At 38.0% G+C, this 15,765-nt stretch overlaps 2 protein-coding genes across 2 annotated transcripts; one reads left to right on the top strand and one right to left on the bottom strand.

Annotated features, from left to right (window-relative positions):
• The first annotated feature begins 5,393 nt into the window (after positions 1-5,393).
• Positions 5,394-6,350, top strand: LOC103121743 (olfactory receptor 11A1). The gene has a single exon (XM_007532275.2). The coding sequence runs from the start codon at positions 5,394-5,396 to the stop codon at positions 6,348-6,350; it is 957 nt and encodes a 318-aa protein (XP_007532337.2).
• A 6,169-nt stretch (positions 6,351-12,519) lies between these two features.
• LOC103121776 (olfactory receptor 1M1-like) lies at positions 12,520-13,630 on the bottom strand. Its single transcript, XM_007532319.2, has one exon. The coding sequence runs from the start codon at positions 13,564-13,566 to the stop codon at positions 12,520-12,522; it is 1,047 nt and encodes a 348-aa protein (XP_007532381.2). The 5' UTR covers positions 13,567-13,630.
• Positions 13,631-15,765: the final 2,135 nt, after the last annotated feature.

The raw sequence follows: 15,765 nt of genomic DNA, 5'->3' as shown, positions 1-15,765 counted from the left end.
ATCCTGACTTCCCTGGGCAGACAACCTCACTAGTGTGTCTTGGATCCTCACCTATCCAGAACCCTACCCCACTAGGGAAAGATAGAGATAGGCTGGGGGTGTGGATTAACCTGCCAACACCCATGTTCAACAGAGAAACAGTTATAGAAGCCAGAACTCCCACCTCTACACCCCAAAATAATTTTGATCCATACCCCTAGTGGGGTAGAAATTATAGGGGAGAAATAACTGGGTGGCTCTGGACTCCAACTCCATCGGGAACCAGAGAGGAGGAAGAAGAGAGGGACCTTTGGATCTGGTAATGGGTGTGTATGTGTGACTTGGAAAGAAAGAGAAGATGGAACCTTAAAAAAAAAGTGCAAATATATGCAAATGTAGATAGATAGCTGTAGAGATAATAGTTGGCGCATGTCTCTAACCTTGGGAGAACTGCTGTAGCTTACAATGAAGTGATCAGGGATCCAGAACTCTGGTGATGGGAGCAGTGTGGACTTGTGCCACTGTTATCTTCTAATTTTGTGAGTCAGTATTAAATAACTAATAAAAATATATTTTGGGAGCTGTAAAGACAGCTCACTGGGTAGGGAGTGTGCTTTGCTATCTGCTTAGATTTAAGCTTTGGCATGATATGGAAGATTTGTTGTGTTGTCTCTTTTTTATACTTAAAAAATTTACTTTATTTATTATTGGATATAGACAGAGAGAAATTGAGAGAGGAAAGGGAGTTACAGGGGGAAAGAGACAGAAACATCTGCAGCTCTGCTTCACCACTTGTGACACTTTCCTCCTGTAGATGGGGACCAGGGAATTGAACCTGGTTTTTTTGCACTGTAATGTGCTTTAGCAGGTGCACCACCACCTGACTCCCTTTTTCCCTCTCTCTCTATGTGAATGAAAAAGCAACCTAGGAACATTGAAATAGTGCATGTATGAGGTCCTGGCTCTGCCAAAAATAAAATAAAATAAAATAAAATAAAATAAAATAGGGAGGGGGTAGATAGCATAATGGTTATACAAACAGTCTCATGCTTGAGGCTACAAAGTCTTAGGTTCAGTCCCCCATACCACCATAATCAGAGCTGAGCATTGCTCTGGTAAAGAAAAAAAAAATAGACTGTAGGATACCATAGTTTATCAGGATTGGAAGAAGTACAAACTTCAAGATAGTTGTTGGGTTCAGGCAAAAATTAGTAAAGTTAATCCACCAATAAAAAAAAAAAGAGAAAACTCAAACTCTAAACTAGAAATAAAACTGCCTATAAATATTTTAAAAAATTAGTAAAGTCTTGGGACCCTTGGGATATATCTAAAATGGACTTTCTACCTTTTTCCACAATGGAGACCCACAAATCTCATCTCCTATATTCTTACCTTTAGGTTCCTAATTATTAAACAATGTTTTCTGCTTCATATCTTTATGCTTTTCAGCCACCAAGTTTCAGATATTACCATGATGCCAACCTGACTTCTCTGGGTAGACAAACTTAGCAATGTTTTCCTAGAACCCCACCTCTCCAGAGCCCTGCCCCACTAGGGAAAGATAGAAACAAGCTGGGTATATGAATCAACCTGCCAATGTCCATGTCCAATAGAGAAGCAATTACAGAAGCCAGACCTCCCACCTTCTGCACCCCATAAAGATCCTGGATCCATACTCCCAGAAGGATAAAGAAGAGGGAAGCCTCCAGTGGAGGGGATGGGATGTGTAACTCTAGTGGTTGGAATTGTGTGGAATTGTACTCCTCCTATCCAACAGACTTGTTAATTGTAATAAAAAAATCAATAAAAACAAAGGCCAAGAAAGAATAAGTTAGATATGTTGATTATGGATTATATAATCAATAATAATGTTGTGCTGCACAGATGTATGTTGCTAAGATGGCAAGTAGATTTATTGTGGTTATTACTTGCAACATATATGAATGTTGATTGACTTGAATTTAAGAAAATATCAAATGCCAATTATGCCTCAATAAAAGGGCTAGGATGGCATTTGCTGCCAAACATAGAAAGACTACTTTCTCTTTTGGAGAAAAAGTAAAATTGAAGTAATAATTCCATTCAGGTTAAATTTAAATGAACAAACCTTTTGTGGGAGGAGGCTTAGTAGTTAGTTGATCAACTTGGCTTGTATGGCGTATTTATAGAGGGGAATAGTGGGGCACAAGTTGTCTGGCAGGTATTTGGAGATGTAGTATTCTAACCATTTAGATTCTACTTTGTTATAACATGGTCACTTTATTCCCATTATAGTAGGTGCTTTCTTTCCCTAGAAGTAAGTCTAGTACTGGTAAGGTTTTGATGCCCTATATGACACTCTTCCTATGGGTAGTTTCTATCAAAATAGTAGGAATTGCAAGAAGGTATGGAGGTTGAAGTGTGGGGAATGGAATTTAGAAATCTTCTGGGAGGTTCACTGCTGATGGCGGTGGTTTAGGAGTACTTCTGAGTGTGGCACTAAGTTTTGAGGAAGCTTCTGGGTATTGGGAGATGCTTGGTGGCGACCATTAGTCCTCATAGAGATGGAGTGCTGATTCCCATATTACCCTTTTCTGTTCCATTTATGGTCAAGTCAATAGTTCAGGAACTTTCTTTGGAAAAAGACAGGTGTCTCAGGTGGTTGATATTTCACGTTCATTTAAGGCTGCTCTTCAGTAATTCTATAATTGGGTCTCAGGGGTCTCTCTCCTCCCTGGGACTGTCAACAATCCCTTGTGATAAAGGGAAGGACATACAGTGAATGGACAGAAGAATTTGGGAGTTAGAAAAGGACATGGGGGATAGAGGAGACAATGGTTATCAGAAGAGTGACAAGTATGATATTTTTAACCATTGCTCGACATTATTTCAGTTCAAACTCAATGAAGGAGAAAGCTGAAGTTTGGAACCGTCAATATTTTTTAGACTTCAATAAGTCTTAGTACATATTCTTCTCCAAACACTTTTTTAGGTTTGCAGTTTCAGGTGAGTTTTTTACTTTTGAGTAACTACAATTTAGTTCAGAGATACTTTTAACAATTAAAGAAAGTTTATTTTTACAGATTTTTCTTTTTGTTAACAGGAACAAGTTTCATTTAAATCAGAGAATCAAAAGGGTCTCTTTTCAAGGCATTTAAAGAAATCCTAGTCTTCTACTGGAATCCAAGGATTGTTGTATTTCCATTGGACTTCTAAGAAGTCAGTTTTTAATCCTTTCTGCTGTATTGCAACCCATTTCTTTTCACTCTGGAGAAGAGCTGTATACATTAATAAATATTCATGAAAACAGCTTCACATGGCATATGTTGCTACCCTCACAGCAATTATTTTCCACATTGGGAATTATTACCTTGCTTTTTGGGTAACAAATTCAGAATATATTTAAATTCGTGATTTTATCTTAAAAATTTTTGGTGTATTTTCTGCTTTACAATAAATGCAAAAGAAGAATCATGAGAGTTAACAGATTAACAAGTCAAACAAAATTAAGATTTATTTACTGCTTGCTTTCTACTTATAAAATAGCTCATTAGATTTTACAAAATTTGAGAATAAAATTTTATCATTTCTCAAAGGTAAACTATATTCTTCAAGCGTTTATTATTGGCATAATTTTTTAATTTTCTTTATTGGGGGCTAATGTTTTACATTCAACAGTAAATACAATAGTTTGTACATGCATAACATTTCCCAGTTTTCCATATAACAATACAACTCCCACTAGGTCCTCTGTCATCCTTCTTAGATCTGTATTCTCCCTGCCCACCCACCCCAAAGTCTTTTACTTTGGTGCAATACATATTGGCATAATTTTTGACAACTTCTACCCCCCCCCAAAAAAAAAACTGTGATAGTTTTAATGGAGGACTCTGCTATATCCTTTGCTTGTATGGTATTGAGTCTCTAATTTGGTGTTTTTTTAGGTTATAGGCATACTTAGCACTATTGCAATTTCTTTATCAGTTAGTATTCATCTTGATCATCTTGACAAATAAATGAGCTACAGTGCAAAGAAATTCATCTAGATTGCAAATTCTTCCTGCATTTATTAAGTTTTCCAACTCCAATTTTTATTAGTGATTTTTAAGATTTATTCATAAAATTATGAGATAACGGGTATAATTCACACTGTTCCCACCACCAAAGTCCTGTGTCCCCAGTCCCTTCACTGGAAACTAGTAGTTCTCCCATGGTGACAGATATGGGTTGACTTTTACTTCTATGACTGTCTATATTTATATATATTTGGCCATTTTTTTCTATGGCCCTGCCTTCTCTTTAAGAGACTCTTACACCTATTGCTACTTCTCAATGTCCTTCCTCTTTTCCTTTTCTCTCTTTGGGTCCTGATGGAATTGGAGTTTAGAGACCTCTGGTCATCTTCCCCTAACATTTCTCCCTCTATAGGAGAATGGAACACAGTTCTTTATGGGTACAGAAGGTGGGAATTCTGGCTTATGTAATTGTTTCTCTGCTGGACATGAATATTGGCAGGTTGATCCATACCCCTCAACTGTTTCTATCTTCCCCTAGTGGGGTGGGGCTCTGGAGAGGTGAGATTCCAGGACACATTGGTGAGGTTGTCTGCCTAGAGAGGGCAGGATGGAATCATAGCACAACCTGCAACTTGGTGGCTGAAAGGTGGTAAAATATAAAGCAGGAAAGATGTTTAATAAACAAGAATTATAAAGTAGGAGTAGAGCAGATGAAATTAGGGATTTTAGGGTGGAAAGACATGAGGAAGTCTATTTTAGGTATGTTCCTGGGACCCCATGATTTTAGTAATTTTTTGTTGGAGCTTAATAACTAACATGCTAGTGGATTAAAAATATTGTCTGAGAAGATGGTGTCAGAGATGAGAATAAGGCTAGAAAGCTAGATCAGGGCAGAGAGTAGCTCCCTAACCTGAAGAAAGTATATAAAAATAATTAACTCTTTATCCCATCAACCTGAACTAGTACACTTGGGTAGCAGGAAGAATTTTCAAGCTGTTGATTGTGGAAGACAAAAGTTTACTATTGATCAAAAATGAATTTGAGCTGATACTGGAATTATCTAGCTAAAACTGAGAGGACATTACATTTGTACTAATGAGGGAGATTATTTGCATAGGTTATGATGGCAGCATTTATTACATGATGACCGAAGCTTTGGAATTAATAGGATAAAGGACTTTGAAGGATTAAAATTGTGATTTTGACAAACCTTTTCACAATTAAAGAATATAAGGAATTGAGAACTCAGGGAAATAGTAAGCAACTAAGAAGGAAGGCAGACGAGGACTCATATAAGTACTTCTTGTTGTGGAAACTTACCTTTATTTTTTTCATTTGGTCTATCTATATCCTAGACTTGTGGAAGATATAGAGGCACACTAAAATTTCTCCCTTAATCATTGCCAGGCAGAAACGTGGATGATTCGCATGGACACTATCTCCATAGAAAACCAAACCATCACCGAATTTATCCTTCTTGGTTTCTATGATATCAGTGAACCGCATCTCCTTTTCTTTATCCTATTCACCATTATCTATGCCTCAATCATTATAGGGAATATGCTAATCATTGTGGCTGTGATTAGTTCGCAGAAACTCCATTCACCCATGTATTTCTTCCTTGGTAATCTGTCTATTTTGGAGATTCTCTATACCTCCACAGTGGTGCCCAAAATGCTGGAGGGCTTTTTGCAGGAAGCAATCATCTCTGTGGCTGGTTGCTTGCTCCAGTTCTTTATCTTTGGTTCTCTAGCTACAGCTGAATGTTTCTTGCTGGCTGTCATGGCATACGACCGCTACCTGGCAATCTGCTATCCACTCCGTTATCCACTCTTAATGGGACCCAGATGGTGTTTGGTGCTGGTGGTCACAGCCTGGCTCTCTGGCTTCATGGTGGATGGACTGGTTGTGGCCCTGATGTTTCATCTGAGATTCTGTGGCTCTAACCATATTGACCACTTTTACTGTGATTTCATGCCTTTGGTGAACCTGGCCTGCTCAGATCCCAGTGTAGCTCAGATGACAACATTCATTCTCTCTGTGGTTTGCCTCACTATTCCCTTTGGACTGATTCTGATATCTTATGCCCGGATAGTGGTTGCTGTGCTGAGAATTCCTGCAGGGGCCAGTAGACGGAAGGCTTTCTCCACATGCTCCTCTCACTTAACTGTAGTGTCCACTTTCTATGGAACTCTCATGGTTTTATACATTGCACCTTCTGCTGTCCACTCTCAACTCCTCTCCAAGGTCTTTGCCCTGCTCTACACTGTAGTTACCCCTCTCTTCAATCCTGTGATCTATACCCTGAGGAATAAAGAAGTTCATCAGGCACTAAGAAGACTTCTCTACAGTAAGCAAACTGAAATACTTGATTGAAGGAAGATGGTGGTATAGACTTTATTTGGACTTTGAATATCTCCATTGGGTCACCTTCCAGACTGAGTCAGGAAAATAACTTTGTCTGGAAGGGAGTATGGATGTCCATGCCCACGTTCAGCGGGGCAGTCATTACAGATGTCAGACCTTCCACCTTCTGCACCCCATAATGACCCTGGGTCCATACTGCCAGAGGGATAAAGAATAGGAAAGCTATCAGGGAGGGGATGAGATAGGGAATTCTGGTGGTAGGAATTGTACCCCTCTTATCCTATGGTTTTGTCAGTGTTCCATATATATATATATTTTTTTTTTTTTCCCTCCAGGGTTATTGCTGGGGCTGGGTGCCTGCACTACAATCTACTGCTTCTAGAGGCTATTTTTTTCTTTTTGTTGGCCTTGTTGTTTATAGTTCTTCTTGTTATTATTGTTGTTGTTGTTGGATAGGACAGAGAGAAATGGAGAGAGGAGGGGAAGAGAGAGAGGGGAGAGAAAGATAGACACCTGCAGACCTGCTTCACTGCTTGTGAAGCGACTCCCTTGCAGGTGGGGAGCCAGGGGATAGAACCAGAAACTTTGCCTTTGTGTTTTGCACCATGTTTGCTTAACCCGTTGCACTACCACACAGCCCCTGTGTTTCCATCTTATAAATAATAAAAAAATTTTGTATGTTTTTCTCTGTGAAACTATTTATAATAAATCTAAAAAAATAGTAGTAGAGCAACAATTTTCAAGCACTAATTTTATTTTTATTATTATTAACTAGGCATGATAATTTATATAAAGATATATGTAAAACAGTAGCAAAAAATAAAACAAATATTAAGTTTGTATTGTATGCATATAAATAAAGTCAAATTTTAGATGTTTATAGTCTGATTTTTTTCTCTGAAAATAGTGCCATGAACATCTTTGTACTTCAGCAAGAATATACTTATTTCCCTGGTCCTTTTTGGTATGACTAAATATAATTGGAATAATTAATTTTCTAATGTGGAAATTTTTAATGTTTTTTACTGTATAAATACAATTCACATAAAAAATTCTATGATAGAATGTTTGGAGTTTAATTTCCAGGTCCAAGGATATGCATATTCATATTAAAACTTAAATCTGAATCTACTTTGTTTTTATTACATAATACTTTAAGTATATGCAGAAGTAGAGATTATTATAATGAACCTCCATACATCTGTCATCTAACTTCAATACCAACATTTGCCAATTTTGTTTCAACTATCTGTAGCTCCTTTTCTCAGATCATATTCTAGATGCTATGTGAATATTCTGTTATATAATTGGTGTGAATATCTATTCTGCACCAAAGCAGAGGACTCTGGGGAGGAAGTAGAGCTAGGGACCTGGTGGGCAAGGCTTTGAGATCCTGGTGCATGATGGTGGAAAGGTACCATCTTGGAATGAGAGTGTTTTGCAGACACCTATCATGGTGAAATGAGAAATTTCACGCATGTGTCAACAACTGAACTTTAAACCATTAACTCTCCAGTTTAAAAAAAAAAAAGAAAGAAAGAAAGGAGGAAATTAAACCTTAGGAATTCCAGAGTTTTTTTTTGTTTGTTTGTTTGCCATAAGATATATTTAAAAAAATTTTTATTTACAAGAAGGAAACATTGACAAAACCATAGAATAAGAGGGATACAACTTCGCACAGTTCCCACCACAAGAACCAGATACCTCCATATCCCATCCCCTCCCCTGATAGCTTTCCTATTCTTTAACCCTCTGGGAGTATGGAACCAAGATCATTGTGGGATGCAGAAGGTGGAAAGTCTGGCTTCTATAATTGCTTCCCCGCTGAACATGGGCGTTGACAGGTCGATCCATACTCCCATCCTGTCACTCTCTTTCCCTAGTGGGGAAGGGCTCTGGGGAAGTGGAACTCCAAGGCACATTGGTGGGGTTGTCTGTCCAGGGAAGTCTGGTCACATCCTTCTAGCATCTGGAACCTGGTGGCTGAAAAGAGAGTTAATATACAAAGCCAAACAAACTGTTGGACAATTATGGACCTAAAGGCTGGAATAGTGCAGATGAAGTGTTGAGGGGGTGTCTTCCATTTTGTAGATAGCTAGTAGGCATATTTTAGTTATATTTCAAAGGGCCTGTAGCTATACTAGTTTTTTTGTTTTGTTTTGTTTTCTGCCTGAGCCTGAAATCTGATATGCAGGTGTATCCTAATTATTGTCTGGGGAGATGATGTCATGGTTGCATAAAGGACCAGAAAGCTGGATCAGGGAAGAGAGTAGCTCCCTAATATGGGAAAGGTGCATAAATATTGTTGACTGTAAATGCCATCGATTTGATGTGATCTGGGGCCCATAATTAGCTTAGGAGCCTGTGTGACCTCTGCATCCCTGTAGATCTGAGCTCACATTCTGTGGTCATGAGCAGGAACTTTCCAAGCTGCCCCAATTTTAGAACCCATCTTCCTCAGGTGGAGCATAGAGTATGTTGTCCATCCTCCCTTCAGAGGATGGAACATTCTCTACCATTGTTGATCCAAGTTGAGGTCAAGGTCCTATGGGGGCCCACAAAGGGGTCTATTTTGCTGTTCCTGATAGAAATGACTGGTAATAATGGAGAAAGGGACTTATTTGAGTTCTGGGCCCATCAAGTCTGTTTGGGAATCTGTTAGGACTACTTTTGGGGGAGGAGGGTCTAGTCAGGATATATATATATATGGTTTGAAACTTATCAGACTCAAACTTCTAACTTACTATAATGAAAAACAAACTAAGAGTGGAGCAGGCATGTAGAATAGCAGTGCCAGGGAATGTGCTATTTTCACCTGGTAATTGAGGAAATCTCATCCATATCTCATTAGTACCACTGTCATCTTGCCGAGACCCCCAAACATCAAGCTTTTTGAGTAGAAACCACATTCTTGAATAAAATCTACTCTAGACACAGTCTAAACAACTAAAACAAATGTACAAAGCAACACACTATCCAAGTGAAGCATTATATTTTGCTAACTCTTTAGAGGGGTCTCCACCTCTGCTTCTAGCCTTCACAATATTCAACTATTAGATTCCCTCGACATACTTTTGATCATTGATATCCAGTTGAAGAGTGACCATTGAGAGGAAGAAGAAGAAGAGAAGAAGAAGGAGAAGGAGAAGAATAGGGAGAAGGAGAAGGAGAAGGAGGAGGAGGAGAAGAAGGAGAAGAAGAAGAAGAAGAAGAAGAAGAAGAAGGAGAAGGAGAAGGAGAAGGAGAAGGAGAAGGAGAAGGAGAAGGAGGAGAAGGAGAAGGAGGAGAAGGAGAAGGAGAAGGAGGAGAGGGAGAGGGAGAGGGAGAGGGAGACGGAGAGGGAGAGGGAGAGGGAGAAGGGGAAGGGGAAGGGGAAGGGGAAGAGGAAGGAGAAGGACAACAACAAGAAGTGAAACTGCATTTAGGACCAGAAGAGATATTAACTATAATTATTCACTCACTAATTTTTATTTCAAAATAATTACTGAAATATGTTGTAAGATATCATTAAGTTATATGTACAAAGAAAGTATTCACTCTAGATGATTCAGGAAGAAAGTCAAAGCTAAGAATTGGTCAGAGCAGATCCTGAACAAGGAATCCAGTCTGAGAATCTCAGGGTTACTCTTCCTCATTAGGACTTTGTCTAATATATATAACTAGAATGGTTCTCCTGTTTAAAGTTAATCATGACATATTTAGTCAGACCCCACAATGCAAAATGTACAATAACATAAACTATAGAGGGGGCACAAATAAATAATTCACATTCACTGTTTGCACACAATGCATGTTATAATGAGAAAGAAAAGACAGACATCTAGTGACAGAGGTCGTTAGAGTGCATTGTTTTTATACCACAGTGTAGTAAATTCTTTCTCATCACACTTTTTTTCTTTTTAAAAATTTTTTTACTGGGAGTCGGGCTGTAGCGCAGCGGGTTAAGTGCAGGTGGCGCAAAGCACAAGGACCGTCATAAGGATCCCGGTTCGAACCCCGGCTCCCCACCCGCAGGGGAGTCGCTTCACAGGTAGTGAAGCAGGTCTGCAGGTGTCTATCTTTCTCTCCTCCTCTCTGTCTTCCCCTCCTTTCTCCATTTCTCTCTGTCCTATCCAACAACGACGACAACAACAATAATAACTACAACAATAAAACAACAAGGGCAACAAAAGGGAATAAATAAATAAAATAAAATATTAAAATTTTTTTTTTACTATATTTATTGGATAGAGACAACCAGAAATCGAGAAGGTAGGGGGGAGATAGAGAGGGAGAAACAGAGACACCTGCAGCACTGCTTCACCACTTACAAAGCTTTCCCCCTACAGGTGAGGAGCTGGGGTTCAAACCCAGGTTCTTGAATATTGTAACATGTTTGATCAAACAGGTATGCCACCACCTGGTCACTCTCATCACACTTTGACGTTGTGTGACACATGATTATTTTGCTGGGAAAATCCATGAGTAACATCTGATGTTATTAATGAGGGCAGGGGAAAGGATTATAGTGGAGGAAGATGGCATTTTGGTCATGAGTATGGTGTGATAAAATATATTTTGAGGAGGTGTGGGACAAAATATTTTTTTAAAATTTTGTTAGTGATTTAATAATGTGGTATAAGAGGGGTGCAATGCCCACCACCAGAGTTCTATATCCCTACCTTCTGTTGGAAGTTTCCCTATTCTTTATCCGTCTGGGAGTATAAACTAAAGATCTTTATGGGGAGCAGAAAGTAGAAGGCATGGCTTCTGTAATTGCTTCTCTGCTGGACATGGGTGTTGACAGGTTGACCTATATCCCTAGCCTTTTTCTATCTTTCCCTAATGGGGTAGGGCTCTGGGGATGTGTGGTTCCAGGACACATTTTTTGAGGTGGTCTGCCCAGGGAAGTCAGGTTGGTGTCATGGTAGCATCCGCAACTTGGTGGCTGAAAATCATTAAGATGTAAAACAGAACAAATTGTTTAATAATCAGGAATCTAAAGGTAAATATATAGCAAATGGAATTTTGAGTTTCATGCTGTATGTTGGAAGGAGCTAAGAAGTCAATTTTAGGTATATTTCAAGGGGCCCATGCCTTTACTAATTTTTGACTGAGCCCAGTAAATAACATGCAGGTGGGCTAGGCATATTGTCTGGGAAGATGGTGTCAGAGTTGAGGATAGGAGTAGAAATTTGGATAAAGGCAAAGAGAAGCTCCCAAATGTAGGAAAAGTATATAAATACCACTAACTGTATACCCCATTGATCTGACGTAGGACCCATGTCTATTCATGTTTATGTGGAAAATATTCTTTAATTCTTTTAGGAAAGTAAAAATATTGCTTAAAGTTCCTCTTATTATTACCTAATTTTTAGATCTCAGGTCAGTAATATCTGTAGACACTATCAAGTATAGCACAAACACACACACACACACACACACACACACACACACACACACACACACACACAACATTATGGAAAATGAGGGTTAAATGAAAAGGGTGAGCAACTTCCTAGTCTCCTAGTGGTGATACTACTATTGTCATTGATGGGGATAGTATCAAATACAGTTAATTTTATGGTAATTATGATGCCAACAAAGATAATGTCAACTATAGTAAAGTTGCTTTGGTGAGAGTGTGCTTTACTAGGTCACTGATATAAATGGTAATCTGGATAATAAGAGGAGTAGTGATGATAGTAAATGATCAAGTTTTAATGACATCAGTGCTAATTAGAGGACGATTTAAAGAACAGATATTCAGTCATCCTTAGGCATGTGTGTGTGTGTCTATGAATATAGACATATTTTCCCTTTTTATAATACCTATCCTTCTGTTTGACTCTGGATAGCACTGTATAACAATGTATCAACATGAATATATATTTACATTTATTTATACTGTGAATATATTTAATGATATTTTGGATTATATACTCTAAATTGTTTTCAATACTAGTATCATTGGAAAATTATTCATGAATCTTGATTATAGATGCCAGTTATATTAGTGGTTTAGTAAACAAATCCTCATCACCAACACACACACACAAGCACTCATTGTATACATGAATATACATACATATATACAACTACAGTGGTACTCAGAATCGAATTTTCTTCATCTATTACAGTGTAGTGATGAAGTGAGGTGTGATTTTTATTCCAAAGTACTTCTTTGTGAGGGACTTTCTTAATGCCCTGTTTTTTTTATGTGCAGAGCCCTTTTCAAAGAACTCTTTACATCCTTATTTCTCAGACTATAAATGAAAGGGTTTAGTGTAGGTGTTACTAAGGTATACATGACAGCAGCAAACAACTCCCCTACAGTATGGGAATTTGAAGGGGGCTTCAGGTAGGTGGCAAAAACTGTAGTATAGAATAGGATGACCATGGACAGGTGGGAACTGCAGGTGGCCAGGGTTTTCTTTTTCCCCTTTGTTGATGGAACCTTAGCTACAGCATGGAATATATGGGCATAAGAACTTATGATGCAGAGGAGAGGGCTGATTCCTAAAAATCCAGCGAGAGCCATCATCAATTCTTCATTGAGGTGAGTATCAGAACAAGAAAGTTGAAATAGTGGAGCAAAATCACAGAAAAAGTGGGGAATCTCATGGTTTGTGTAGAAATATAGCCGGGATAGCAATATAGTATGGACCAGAGAGACAGAATGTGCTACACACCAGGAACAGCCCACTAGCAGTCCACATCTGCAAGGAGTCATTAGCAGTGGATAGTGCAGAGGATGGCAGACAGCAGCATATCGATCAATAGCCATGACCGTCAAAAGCAGATTGTCCATATCAGCAAAGACAGCAAAGAAATATAATTGGGCGAGACATCCTGAAAAAGAAATGGATCTGTTGCTGGTCCACAAGTTCTCTAGCATTTTAGGTGTTGTAGTGGTAGTGAAACACAGATCTACCAGGGAGAGCTGGCTGAGAAAGAAGTACATGGGCGTGTGGAGGTGTACGTCAGCACTAATCGCCAGCAGAAGTAGCAAGTTTCCTAGGAGGCTCAGTACATAGAGGGCAAGGAAAAGACCAAAAAGAAAGTGTGACTTCTCTGGGTCACTTGACAATGCTGAGAAGACAAAATCAGGGGTCCTGCTGCAGTTCATTTTGGATGTTGGGTTGCTAAAATAAAAAAAAAAAGTGGAGTCATCACTGTTGATCAGGTTTAAAGGAGCACTGAAGAGTTTTTCAAATAAACAACAGTTAAAGGAATTCATTAACATTAAGCCAGCCCTACAAGAAATGCTAAAGGGGATTAACTAAACTAGAAATATAGAATGACTTCATCTATAGGGGGTAAATAAAAGAAGAAAGGAAAATAAGCAAAGTCCAGTTGAGACAAATCTACAGTAAGTATTCATAGATTGCAGAACTGAGGTTGACAACGGGGACTGGAGAGCAGTGAATAGACTGGGCTGTAAGTGTGGAGGGGGCCCGAAGAACTTTGGTGAAGAGATAGTGGTACTTTGGTGCTTGGTGTGGCATAATATTATATACTGAACAAGTGTGATGTACTTCTAAACTATTAATACTCTTGTAAACTAAAGTTGCATCATCAAATAAATTATATTAAAAAGTTAAAGTAAGACCGGCATAAGTATCTTGGTTGGAGCCCCTAGCTCCCCACCTGCAGGGGGTTGCTTCACAGGTGGTGAAGCAGGTCTGCAGGTGTCTGTCTTCCCCGTCTCGATTTCCCTCTGTCCTATCAAAAAAAAGTTAAAATAATTCATTAAACAGTATGTTTATGCACAGAATCTTTGTAGTGTTAGAATAGATATATACTTCAACAGTGGTTACACAAATATATTAAAATGGGATAAACTGCATAGATTTTTGTATACATATTGAGTACATGTGAAAGTGACAAAATCTGAATAAAGTCTGTAGACTGTACTAGTGTGAGTTTTATAAAACGCTGCTATTTGGAGAAGCCATGTTGGAATCCTCTATACTAAGTTTTTGACTTCCTGTGAATCAGTATTTCAAAGTAAAGTTCTGTTTATTAAAAAAGAGAAAATAACTGATATGAAGATTATTTCACTGCCCTCTACTGATCTGAATCATTCTTGACAAAGGGCTTTCCATTTGAGAACTGGAGAAAAGAAATTAAAATAGCAATGAGAGGAATAAGAGAAAGATTAAAAACATAAAAAAGTAACACTGCTCTACCATTTGTGAAATATCCCTACTGCAGGTGGAGCCCAGGTCTTTGAACATGGTAGTTTACCAGATGCATCACCACCTGGTCCCTACCAGGTGACCTTCTAATCTCATATCAGTTATTGGCTTTCTTAGGAATACTTTTCTTTGTCTATTTAATTAAGGGAAATCTATGTTTTATATGCTATCATAGACCTTCATAGAATTATTTTAATTTTATTTATTTATTTTACTAGAGAACTGCTAAATTTCTGCTTATGGTGGTGCTAGGGATTGAGCTTGGGATCTTTAGTGCTTTAGGTATGAAAATCTTTTTGCATAACAACTAAGCTATCTTCCCAGTCCCTTCATAGAATATATATAGTTGTTAATACAGGTTATATAATCATATTAATTTTCTACATAATTAAATTATGTAGAATGATCACATCTATAGCATGTAACTCCCCCACAGGGTCATAAAGTACATTATGGCAGAACATTTAAAAATATATATATTTATTGGTTTATTTTATCAGAGTACTGCTCAACTCTGGTTTATGATGACACTATAGACTGAAACTAAAACCTTGCTGCCTCAGGCATAAAAGTTTTTGCATAACCACTATACTATCTCCCTGGCCCATTATAGCAGAAGTTGTATCTAGTTTTTCTCTCTATTATATTCCTAGTGATTAGCAACCTAAAGAATAAGTGTCATAAAATGAATAAATACATTAATTAACAGTAAGAAATAGATAAAGGTAATGTATTGTCCTCCCTAGATAGTCCATTTCCTTCTCAACACACTAAAGAGACTTCAAAAGGAGAGAACTAAGTACATCTTTGGTATATGTGGTGCTGAGGACTGAATTTGCTAATACATGTATTCAATCTTAGTGCCTTACCCACTTTAGCACTTCCCAGGCTTTCAACATTTTATGAATGAAAAATAGACTTCTAGTAATATGCTTTGGAAATTTAGATCAAGTTCTACCACAGCTTTTTTTTCACCTACAAAATATTCCTTGTTTCAATCTCTTCCTCACAGTTATTGTTCTTTTTTACTTTCTCTCATCATAAAAAAAAAAAACAAACAGATTATTTCATCAGCCACTTAACTGTCTTGACTCTCCTAAACATTACAATTTAGTCTGTAAACTTTTTCGGCAGTTTCACAAATTCTGTCTGCACTGACTTCAGTTTCCTCAAATATCTTTAATATCTTATTTTCTGTTAAATCATTTAGACATGAGTGTGCCTAGATCCACCTATAAATAAAA

The sequence above is a fragment of the Erinaceus europaeus genome, chromosome 4 (assembly GCF_950295315.1).
Source record: "Erinaceus europaeus chromosome 4, mEriEur2.1, whole genome shotgun sequence".
Lineage (NCBI taxonomy): Eukaryota > Metazoa > Chordata > Mammalia > Eulipotyphla > Erinaceidae > Erinaceus > Erinaceus europaeus.
The sequence above is the reverse complement of the archived record's forward strand: the minus strand, read 5'-3'. Positions and strand labels throughout refer to the sequence as shown.

What these genes read in the sequence shown, in the direction of transcription:
- LOC103121743 (XM_007532275.2), top strand. Translation starts at nt 5,394, where the DNA reads ATGATTCGCATGGACACTATCTCCATAGAAAACCAAACCATCACCGAA.
- LOC103121776 (XM_007532319.2), bottom strand. Translation starts at nt 13,566, where the DNA reads ATGTTAATGAATTCCTTTAACTGTTGTTTATTTGAAAAACTCTTCAGT.